Source organism: Hydractinia symbiolongicarpus, chromosome 5, assembly GCF_029227915.1.
Source record: "Hydractinia symbiolongicarpus strain clone_291-10 chromosome 5, HSymV2.1, whole genome shotgun sequence".
Lineage (NCBI taxonomy): Eukaryota > Metazoa > Cnidaria > Hydrozoa > Anthoathecata > Hydractiniidae > Hydractinia > Hydractinia symbiolongicarpus.
Window position 1 is genome coordinate 5,162,723 of NC_079879.1, and position 11,883 is coordinate 5,174,605.

Sequence of the window (11,883 nt, forward strand, 5' to 3'; positions counted from 1 at the left end):
AATGTGCCTAAAACAAGCAAACAATTTGTGTAAGAAGAAAAAAACGTCTAAAATACGAGACAAGCATGCAGAGTACCAATTACCAGAGATAACAGTTCCATCTAATAAAAGTTCGAGTTAACCGGTGTTCGAGTTACTGGCAGTCCAACTGTATGATGTAGTTTACTATTTGCGTTTTGTATGAAGTTTATTTTTATGGCTTTCATTATATTCATTTTAAGCTTTATAACTTTGTTTTGTATGTTTCTATATGCAATAAAACTAATCATACAATCAATGACTTTTTCTTATGTTACTTTAAAATTGTGTACTTTTATACCAGCCATTGTAAACCTTAACTCATTAACAATACATCGAATTATGTTCCTACCAAACATGTCATACTCCGTATACTAAGTATGTCACACTCCGTATACTAGGCATCTCACATTCCATATACTAAGCCTGTCACACTCAGTATAGTAATCATGTCATACTCCGTATAGCATACTTCGTATATGAAGCATGTCACAGTCCGTATGGCATACTCCGTATAGCATACTCCGTATGGCATACTCCTTCTGCAATCTGCAAAATGCAAATTCTGCATAACATACTCTCGGTATCTCGCAATCCGTATGCCATAATCCTTTTTTTGCAATCAAACTAATGTTCCTACACTCCGTATAACTACAATATACCTCGTATGTTTACGATGGATAAAAAGTAGGAAAATAACGTGCTTGTCTTTTTAACTTGTTCTTTATGGTGATTATTTTTTATTTTTTTTCGGAAATAGTTTTAAACAGTCAATATTGCAATATTTCCACTTTTAAGAACATTCGTTGGCAGACTCCGTATAGCTAAACCAAACTCCGTATAGCAGCTATACGGAGTATTACTCCGTATAGAAACCACACTCCGTACGTCACATTTTGACGTCAGGTCCATGGAATGCCATGCGTGTTTTTTAAAAATATGCGATGTAAGCATAACATTACGTCATAAATAATTATGATGGCGGCCCCATGACATATTTGTTGTTTATACGAGCTCGTGGACGATGTTGTGGTCTCAAGGTAACTTCCCAAACCAGAACCAAAAACGATCTGGATTTCGCTCATCTCGATTCTTTTTAAAAATCTAGAAAGGTATGTATCTTTTTATTTTTACTTATAGCTATATATATTAGCTAGCTAGTTGTCAGCTGACTCCATAATGATATAATGATGACTCCTGCCTGTGGTTTTAGCTTACAACCCTATTAATTTTAAAGAAGAAGGGTGTATGAATCTCTTAATTGTTTCGAATTTTAAACAGACCCTGGACCCTGGGGGAGCATTCCATGTGCTGTGCCATCCATTGATTTCATTTTAATTCTGATTTTACCATGGCATATTGTTCTGGCATAAAAATGCAGAATTAAAAATTGCGACATGATCATTAATAAGGCAGTTTTTATGCAGAAATGGTGCGAATCACATTTCATTCCTGTACATCAATCAAATATTAAACTTGCATTTACGGGTGGCAAGTTTGCTTAGAAGGATAAGGGGCCGTCGACAAACAGTTTTCGTCTCCTTTAAAGGCAAATTGGCCGTTAGGGGGAGAGGGGGTAATACATTGTTCGTTAAAAATGTAAAAATGGAGACGAATTTCACTTTCTCACCTTTCTTTATATCTTTTAGGGAAAATAAAAGAAATCCAACAAATTAGAAAATGTTTCCACAAAATAAAAATCCGCCATAAAAAAATGGAGTTCGTATAAGTCTCCACAAAGATTGTTCTGTAGAGAGAGCGCGGGGGCTGGGGGAAGGGGGCAAAATTCTATTTAACAGCAAATTTGCTGTTAACGGAGTTGAAAACTAACGTAGGGGAAATGGGCTTGCCATTAAGGGGCAGGGTGGTCCGAGTCTAGCGACCAATTGCCGTTAATGGAGACGAAAACTGTTTGTTGACGGCCCCTAATCTACCACAATATTCAACTTTGTAGGAATAAACGATTTTGCAAATATATCACAAAGATCCGGTAAAATTTGTGATAAAAGACAACATTGCCAAAAAATAATTGTTGATGATAAATAGGGCCACCATCAAAAATATGTTGTGTTCCCGTACTGAAAACCCCCGCAAAAATGAGTCGGTCGGGCGTATTTTTTCCCAGGGTTTTTAGATCGGAGCAAGCGAATCTGTTTCCAGGGCCAAGACAGTATAGAGCCACTCGACATCGTTTGTAGACCACTTTACGCCGCCCTGTAAACTGTCAGTAGCCACAGGAGTGCCCTAAAGGAATTATTTTTTACCAAAATTAATTTTCGTGAGTTTTTGTCAATTTTGCATAAATTAGTTCTGGCGAAAAAGAATTTATTTTTGAAAAATATCTTATATAAAATAAATATTTTATATAAATAAATTTTTTCCTAGTCTTTTTTCAACTTACCGACTCGGGTTTTTATTACCAAAAGGGAGTCGGTTGGAGGACGCGAACACAACATATTTTTGATGACGGCCTAGCTCAATTTGATAAAAACTTGTAAGACTGAACTTATGCACTCTACCAATGGCTATTATACTGTGAAAATATAATATGAAATAGAACGTAGCTAGATATGATTAAAATAACAGTGAAAGTTTTTTTTACATTTATCTTCAAAATGTCATAATACAGCATAATAAAGCAGGAACCGTCAAAAGTTTTAAAATTATTAAATATGAGTAAATAAACCCTAAAATGTTTTTTAAAATAGAACTTTTTTTCGTTTTGTTTAAAATAGATAGAATGATAAGTGATAGAATGTTAAGCTAAAACAATTAATTCCATATATAATTGCCACATAACAGAAATGAAGGTCTTTCAAGGTAACATGCATTAGTCATACATTTAATTTTTTCTAAAAATGTTTCTATTTTGTGTGAAAAATGACTTTATCAGTATATATTGTTAATAATTTAAATCAGAACAAGGAAAATGAAGAACTAATCATTTTGGAGCGAAGTATCTGCTCTAGAATTATATACTAATGTCTATATCAAAAGACTGATAAAACGATCACAAAGAGAAACATAAGCACAAATAGTTGTTAACTTGTAATAGATACTAACTTAAAATAAATAGTGTAGTGTTGATTCAGATAGGCCAAAAAGAAAATATACATATAAATCTAGGGTTCGAATTATCATATAAAATTACTTCGCACATTTTATTATAGAAAGCTTTAAATTTTTTTTAAACTTTTTTCTTATTGAACAACGATTATAAAATCCAACATGAAACACTTTCTTAAACTCTCACTTCCAAATTCATGAATTCAGCCATAAATAAACTTTAAAAGATCTAAGTTTTTGGCATTTAAAAAAGATGCTAGTGACACACAAAGTGCCGTATCTTTAACGAAAAACAACCTTAGGTTGTTACAAACTCAATACATCATTCTCGCGCATAAACTCTGGATCAGGGGAAAGGGCGTGGGATGATTGCATTTAAAATGGTGCCTCGCTGAGAGGTTTTAACAAGATGTCAGTCCCACAAAGAATACAGCTATCAATCATAGTTAAGTTGTTTCTTATGCGACCTAAGATTTTTATGGACTAATTTATGACTTGATGTAATGCTTTGCATAAATCACATTTTTGTCCCACTTTTCAAAATCACTTCAACATTTTTAAACCCTGAATTCTCACAAACACTGTCAAAAAAAAAAAAAAAACAGTGGGATGATTTTTTATTGTCAGAATTTTTGAATCCAATTCATATAAATAAAAAAATTTATCAAGTGTGTCGAATTGTAACACATTTGGAGTAATACACACAAAAACATGGGCAAAAATTATGTTTTGTGATTTTTTATCCTGCAACACTGCTGCCTCATTCTAATGATCATGTCTTATATTTAATCATTTCTAAACCTGTGTAGAATCATTACCAAACATTACAAATTCTGTATACATGTGCATATCTTAACAGTCCATTAAAGAATGATCAGATCAGACAAATATGCTATTTTCCATTATTTTATAAATTTTAAAATATAAAATATTGAAAAGAAACAGGAATTGCTTTTTCTTATTTAAGCTCATATTGAACCTGGGAACTCTCTTTCACTTATAAAAAAGTTTTATCATTTTTTTCGCAAAGAGATTCGCAAAAATAGCATTTCGATTCGCGAATTGTGAACTGCTAATTCTAACCCTGAAGTTAAATTAAATTCTAACCCTGAAGTTAAATATTAAAATTTATGTAATATGAAGAAAGCACCAAACTAAATGGTAAAAAACAACCCTGTATATGCCTTAACAAAACACAAAACAATTAGTTCCACTAATTATGCATGGCATGATGCTGCATAATTAGTGAAACTTCTAAGACCAAAATTTTAAGAACTGATCAGAATTTTTCAAAAACAGGATTTCCTAGACAACTTTTTTAGCTTTGACATATAAAATTTTCTTTTTTATGGGAGGAGGTAAGCTTTAAGATATATAACATAAGCATGCTGATTTAGTTGAGTTTGTTGCCATGAATGTGCAATGTTTTTTATAATTTTTTCTTTTTATTCTCTATTTAAATTTAATCAATATCTTTTTTTATTTCTTTATAAAGAGTACTATATATTCATTTAAATTTTTTAATTATATACAGATTATTATTTTTTAAATGTTTTAATTAACTGCCACATTTATTTTGCTCTTAGTTCTAATGGTGTTTTTGAAATGGCTAGTATTGTGACTCAAACCTCTGTTGATGAAAACGATGAATGCTTTCTTCGGTTATTCTTCTTAATAAAGAAAGTTGGAACATCTGTATGTTACAATATCTTCCATCGTTACTTTCCAAAAGACAAAAAACAACTTTACCAGAAGCTTCTTCCTTTCAAAAAGAAGTTAAAACCATATTTATTTGCAAGTCAACGAGAGTTACTTTTCGGAAACCCTAACAAGGAAACAGACTCAACTCAATTTGATATTACTTTACTGCTTTTACTGATCAGAAACACCTGCAATTGTTTACCTCCACCAAGAAAAGGTTGGAATCGGAGACCATCAGCAAGTGATTTTACTGATGGTGCAAATCTTGAAAGACTGCGAATAAGAAGAAATTCACTGGCTCATACTGGCAGTACCCCTGTAAAATTATCTGCTTGTAGTAAAAAGTGGAACGAAACAGCTGCGATATTAATAAGCCTTGGTGCAGATCCTAACGAGGTTTCTTATTATGCCACCGTACAGTTGGATTCAAATAAAAAAGCTGATCTGGAAGAAGAACTCAGTATCCTGCATGATAAATTTTTTCACTACATAGGTAAGCACAATGTTTTGTTGACAGTTACTTAAGGATATTTAACCTATATTTTTTCAGATTTTTACATTTTCCTTATAAAATAAATATTGTCTTTTAGATATCTCCTTTACAAAATATTCTGACAATGAAGACAAAATAAACAGACTGCAAGCTGAGATCATGAAATTGCAAGGTCAGACAGGTTTACACCGTTAATTTTTTACATTCTTTAAATGTCAATATTATGACAAAGAAAAAACTCTCATTTTTTAATCCATCAGGAAGTGAAGTTGTCAGGGTGATATCTAATCCACACATTATGAAACTATTATTTCATTATAAAATGAAAGTTGACTTTGATATTACTAAAAATTGCAGTGAAACTACTAATCCATGCAAGCATAATGGCATCATTGTCAAAATTTTAATTGCAAAACTAAAAAGTTGGATTAAAGGCTGTTATAGGATGCTGAGTTAGCTATTTTATAATTAATGAATTTATTATCCCTTCTGGCACATCTCAGTAGTGCTTACCATGACAATTTGTTTTATTTTTTATAAGGTAAGGAGCAGAACACACACCCTTTTTGTCATGTATTAAATTTCATTGATTCCGCAATTTTGCTGTGAAAGGCAATTTCCCACGAAATATTTGCTATGTAATTTGAAACGATATCATAACAATAGCATTGGGTCAACCAAAATTTCATTTTTTGCAGACGATTTTTAAAATTTGTGGATGTTGTTAGGGATTAGTACGGAGAAATTATATACATGAATTTTTTACTTAATTTGACCTCATTGACCTCAGAAAAGACTGTTTTGGTAAAGTCGACAATTTCTAAGTATCACTTACCTATACACACTCCTGGGCCTCTATATACGCATGGGCTAAAATTAATGATTAGCATTTAAAAAACTTGGATTAATGCTTAAATATTTCAGATAAGCATATAATTTCCAGCTTTAAAAATTCTTATGAAAAAGATGTATCGTGCTTTTTCTCATACCATAAAAGTTGTCGTCATTAAAAACAGTTTTGGTTTTTTATTAAAATTGGGAAATACGAATCTTAAAATTCCATCTACCTCTGAATTTTGTCGATTTAAATAAGTAAAAAGGTATAATGAAAAAATTGCCCAGAATTTGCAGTGTGTTGGTAATTATTCTTTTTCATGTTTAGAAAATCTGAATGACAAAAGAATTTCATGTAGTAACGATGATAATAACTTGGAGGCGTTTGGTAGACGGCTTAAACGAAATTACATGAAATCAGAAAGTTTAGTGTCTTGCTTAGAGTGGGATGTGAACAACAAAGGATATTTCAAGTTGGAGGACATTTACGTACAGCCTCGTTTCCATTGTTGGGATCGACGACCTAACGATATGCCGCCTGGATACCTTTATGACTTGGTAAAAAAGAAAGAAGGGTTCCCGGTTAATCTGTGTTTTATATCCGATCCTGGGAAAGGAAAGTCTGTGTTATTGCAGAAACTAACAATGGACTATGTTAATGCTGAAGAACGCTTTTCTTCAAGTTTTGGTGGATTGTCTCTTGTTTTATTGCTTCGTTGTAAGGAGCTTTTGTCATATGGATGCTTACTCGATTATATTGAGGATGTTTTACTTAAAGACACGAATATACAACGTTGTGGAGAATGGAAAGGTCTTTTAGTTGAAAATTGCGAGAGATGTTTATTTTTAATCGATGGTCTTGATGAAATTCGACACCACCAAAGCGAAGGGATTGTTGCCGAGATAAATGCGTTGTTAGAAGGACTGATCTACAATGGAGCGTCAATCATAGCTACGTCCCGCCCTGCAGGTCTTACCACAATCGAAAAACTGTCTTCATTATTTAACAGGTCGTTTATTATCGCTCCCTTCACAAAAGATGACATCCAGGAATATATCCGAAAGTATTTTGCAGAAAAAGATGAAGATTTTTGCCGCAAGTTGTACGACACGGTAGTGGGAAGCGCCGACATTCTAGAACTAGCTTCGTCTCCGCTCGCGTTGAGCATCATTTGTAACATTCACGATCATTCTGAAGTCGTCCCGCGTAGTATGACGCAACTCTATCACGAACTGGTGCGACAGATGATTCAACAATTTAAAAACTACCATGGGTTTGGTGACAGACATGGGAAACGGCGCATCTCTGATTGTGTTTTAAAAAGTATTGGGCACATCGCATTGGAATCGATCAAGTCTGGTAAAGATTATTTCGAACAACAAGATTTAGTGTCTTACTTTGTCAAAAGAGAAAAACGCAAAGGCTTCTTTCAAAAAACGAAACAATGGATCGCTGGTGTTAATTCCAATTCTGTGCTTCAGCTGGGTTTTATCACTGCAGACAGAGGACCTAATCCAAGAAAAGTCAACTGGCGTTACCAATTTGAACCAAAACAATGTCAGAAGTATATCGCTGCAGAATACATCGTTCAAAAATTGTTAAGACGCGGCTTGAAAGGAATCGAAAAATTGTTTGGGACGGAAAGCAGGGAACCCGAATCATCGTTGAATTTGTTAAAAGAAAACCATGAGCTTTGTTTATTTATTGTGGACAGTTTGGGCAGAAGAGGAGAGAAATTGCTATGCAAACAATTATTTAATGAAGTGTTCAAAAATTTTGGGGAAATTTGAATTGACATTTTACAGGTCAAGTTTCAGCTTTAAAACTTGTTTTTCCCTTGTTTTTACTTATTTTTTATATTTTTTTTGAAGTTTTTCTCCGTTACTTTTTAAATCTTTTTTTTACATCGGTTCGAAGTTACGTCTAAACTTCAAGGCAATTTAAACTTTCAGTTTTTATATTATTTATATATGCTTTTATTTTTTTATTTTTTTAAAAGTTATTTTTATTACACCAGCAGAACAATTATTTTTTTTCGCAAAAGTATTAAAATCTTTCTCTTTGTAAATAAATGAATAATAAAACCCCCCGAAAAATCCAGTTACGCAGTAATTCTTTTCCCGAGCAGTGGTATTTTCCTGCAGAACTTTTTGCAAGTGTTTAAAACAGTATGAAAGGTATATGAAATTTTGCAAGTGAGGGTTATTATGTTCATCCCTTAATTTTGTTATTGAAACATTACCACCTTAAGTTGATTAATTTTCGCGAATATTAATTTTCTCGAATTTCTAAATTTGTCTGCGCGAAAATTCCAGGAACAGTCAATTTGAAAAAATAAATCTCGAAATTACTGGCGATATTTAAAATTAACTGATTCGCGAAAATCATTCTTCGTGAAATGCATTTTCGCAAATTAATCAACTTAAGGTAGTGCAGCCACATTAATTTCGACTAGGTTAAAATTTTTTAACTTCAGGATATATTCCATTTCTGAAATAAGGCCACACACATAACCGGAAGCGATGTCAGTTGACTACCTTGAAACCATGGTAACTAATTATATACAAAACCATCCTTACGTTTTCCATAGCCTGCTGATACATTTGTTATTCTTTTTTAAATCTTTTGACCTCATACTGACAATAAAACTGTGGTTTCCACGTATGCACTCTGTAGTAGGTAATGTTTTTATTATCGTTGCCTAGTGAGTGACCTGACTGCGTTGCTATAGCATTAAACATATTAGGGCTATAGGTTACGTAAAAAGGCATTTTCACAATCTATAGTCATTTCAGATCGTTCACAGTAAGAGAATTGTTAATTGTCTTTACTCTATGTTTTGTGGCCCATTAATTGATGATGCCCAGTAAGAATATCATAAGTGTAAAAGAGCTCTGGGGACGACCTTGGTTCGCACGGTTATCTTGTCTCTTGATTTGTGACCTGTGTTATAATAGTGCTTAACAAAATTAAAAATTAAAATGCTGTCTACAGTTGATTGTGCAAAAATTTCTGCCCTGAAAGAGATTTCTCCAGATATTTGTTGTGTCCGTAAAAAAAAGGTTCAGTAAACCTTATTGTTGTTGTTGTTGTGTTGCTATTTGTTCAATTTTTTAGCTACATCCAGCTTCTTCATTTATTGCGTTTTTTTAAAAAAAATGTCCGACATCTAAATAACCGCTCAGGCAGTTACTGATTCTTCTTGAAAATTAGAAAGGGAAGTTATAAAATTATTTTAAAATTCATTACAAATTGTGAAATACAAATAGACGATGGTTGACGCATTTTGATCTCTAGAGGCCTCTCAAGATATGGTTGTGAAGTCTTCAACGAGCAGTGAAAAATGTGCTTTATTGGTGTTCCCCCAAAAGACTTAAGGACTTTAGATAGTATGTGCTAAGCAGGTCGATAACGTGCTGCCGTACACCTTTAAGTCGATCGACCAACAAGTGCATTTGTCTTAAATGCATTTGTCACCGTTCGACACTGTTGTGGAAATGGTGTAGTGGTGCACATCGCTTGTAATCATAAGGTTTCAGCTTCAAATTTCCACTCTGGTGCACTTAAAGTGGTGTCAGCCCGTTTGGAGCTATCTACTGACCGCTAATTGCCTAGTGCTACACAAGGTAAGCAAGTTAGAGCAGTGCTATAAGTATCTCTGGCGGTGATGCTACATAGTTGACAGTCGGAGGGGAGGAAGAGCAAGTTGTGATGGAATTCCCGAGAACGTTTAACTTTCCCGTTACTTACTTGACTTACTGTTGCTGCCTCGCGCCACAAACAAAATATCAAAATCTCATCATCATCATCATCATGTATTTGGTTCCATTATTTACAAATGGTTCTTCTCCATAAAAAAAAAAAAAAGAGAAAAGGTTAAAAGTTATTTGCAAATAAGTTATGATAAATTTATACATATAATACAATTAATAAAATACTATAAAATCCTACACTTAAGATAAGTCAAGACACATGGTAATTGGAACAGAACGCTGAGAAAAGGCTGAAAACAGGGAGACAAAAGAAAATTGGAACGTGGAAAAAGTAGAAGACAAACTATGCTGTTATTGTCTATTTTCATTTATAAATTTAGCAACTACATCCTGACATTAATTTATTAACATAAAAAATGATAGTTTCTAATAACCACCTGGGCGGTGTATTTTCAAATGTTTTTAACGATTGAGGTACCTCATTCTCAAGCCCAGAGCTCTTTGATATAAAACGTCGTCGAGGTTTTATCTCAAAGAGCTCTGGGGACAAAAACGTGTCATTCACCTCCTAAAAAAACCGCCTGGGCGGTTATTGAAGTGATTGGTCCAATTACGTCCGTAAGATTATTTCGAAACATACTTTCGGCGTGGTCAAGTTCATCGGAATGCAATCAGTTTTAGAATTCGGAAGTTTATTATAGGGTCGTGTGACCAAGAGGTAAATGCAAAGAAGCATGGCGATTCTTGTTCAAGCATTTTGTGAGTGCGCATTCAGTAGCTGCTATTAATAATCTGAGATAGCTGTACTGGCTTGATTCCATGTATGCTAGTAAGTAAGTGACTGTCACGAATTAATGCAGCATCCATGACATCGTTCTAGCACAAAATATGGTAAACCCATAAGCCTAATGCTAAGATATACTAAGATAGCTCTAGCTGCTAACTAACAAATTAAGTTAGCCAGCTAGCTAGCTAGATAACGTATGCATTTTTAAACAATACAATAGCTACCTTTACAGTAAATTTTCATTTATTTCCCTAATTAATAAAGGTCCACAAAATTTGCCCCTAACTTATGCAACAAAAGTCACATTTCTGCTGACAGATTGTATAGCCAGCGCTATACAATCCTCTAATTCGGACAGTTTTAGTTTTACCTCTCAAAAACCTTATTCACACAACTCCTCTAAAGCTGTTTCTGCCATTTTTTGTTAGTTTCAAGCTATGCTACCATATATACAGCGAATTTTTTCTCATTTTGACACCGCACACTGGCAAAATATCCACCAAAGAGCTGCACCGACTACCCCTAATGTCGGACAACTTCCCCTAACATTGGACAGTTGCTTTTTCAATGTTTTTGGCTCCTGTGTGGTGCACCCTAACGGTGCAATATACAATCATATGCTGAAAAATTTTTGCACCAACATATGGGATACTCAAACCATTAACATTCGGATGGCATGAAATATTGTGTAGCATTATAGGAGCTTTTTATTTTTTTGCTGTAAACATGCAAATATTACAACATGATTTGGAACTTATTAACTTAATAGTATATTAACAGATGCCTTCTTCAGTCTTTTTTAGGAGAGGCACGCGTACTCCTTGGCACACACCTAAATTGTTTCAGACGTGTGATTACCCAGCCGGCACAAGACGTTTTAAAGACGCCTTTTCTGGAGCTTTTTTGCGCATGAAATATGCGCGCACCTGAAATACGTCTTTTAAACGTCTTTAAAACGCATGTGTCAGACGCGCATTTTAAAGGCGTTTTTAATGCGTCTTTTTCAGGCACGGTCTTTTTCGTTTGTGATAAAAGACGTCTTTAAGACGTCTTTTTCGTGCATAATTAAGACGCGCATTTGAAAGACGCAAAAAAGATCGAAAAAAGACCGGGTTTTATTCGTGATATAATTGGTCTACTATTTTTCCGCGGGTAATATGTTTAATTACTTCTTTCATGTAAAAACGATAATGCCAATAAAAAAAATATATCTTACAATAACTTGATTTTAAAAACTTGTATTGTATTAAAATAGCAGGGTAAATCTGTA

The 11,883-nt window shown here is 33.7% G+C and overlaps 1 protein-coding gene across 1 annotated transcript; it reads left to right on the forward strand.

The window, feature by feature from the left end:
- Nucleotides 1-970: 970 nt before the first annotated feature.
- Nucleotides 971-8,092, forward strand: LOC130644334 (uncharacterized). The gene is made up of 4 exons (XM_057449890.1): nucleotides 971-1,130; nucleotides 4,671-5,278; nucleotides 5,376-5,450; nucleotides 6,441-8,092. Exons 2-4 carry the CDS (start codon nucleotides 4,690-4,692, stop codon nucleotides 7,901-7,903), a joined length of 2,127 nt encoding a protein of 708 aa, XP_057305873.1. The 5' UTR covers nucleotides 971-1,130; nucleotides 4,671-4,689; the 3' UTR covers nucleotides 7,904-8,092.
- Nucleotides 8,093-11,883: the final 3,791 nt, after the last annotated feature.

Bases quoted from the DNA above. Each gene is read 5' to 3' on its own strand.
- LOC130644334 (XM_057449890.1), top strand. From the start codon at position 4,690: ATGGCTAGTATTGTGACTCAAACCTCTGTTGATGAAAACGATGAATGC. The intron at 5,279-5,375 runs GTAAGCACAATG...ATTGTCTTTTAG, and splicing joins TAAATTTTTTCACTACATAG to ATATCTCCTTTACAAAATAT. The intron at 5,451-6,440 runs GTCAGACAGGTT...TTTCATGTTTAG, and splicing joins TGAGATCATGAAATTGCAAG to AAAATCTGAATGACAAAAGA.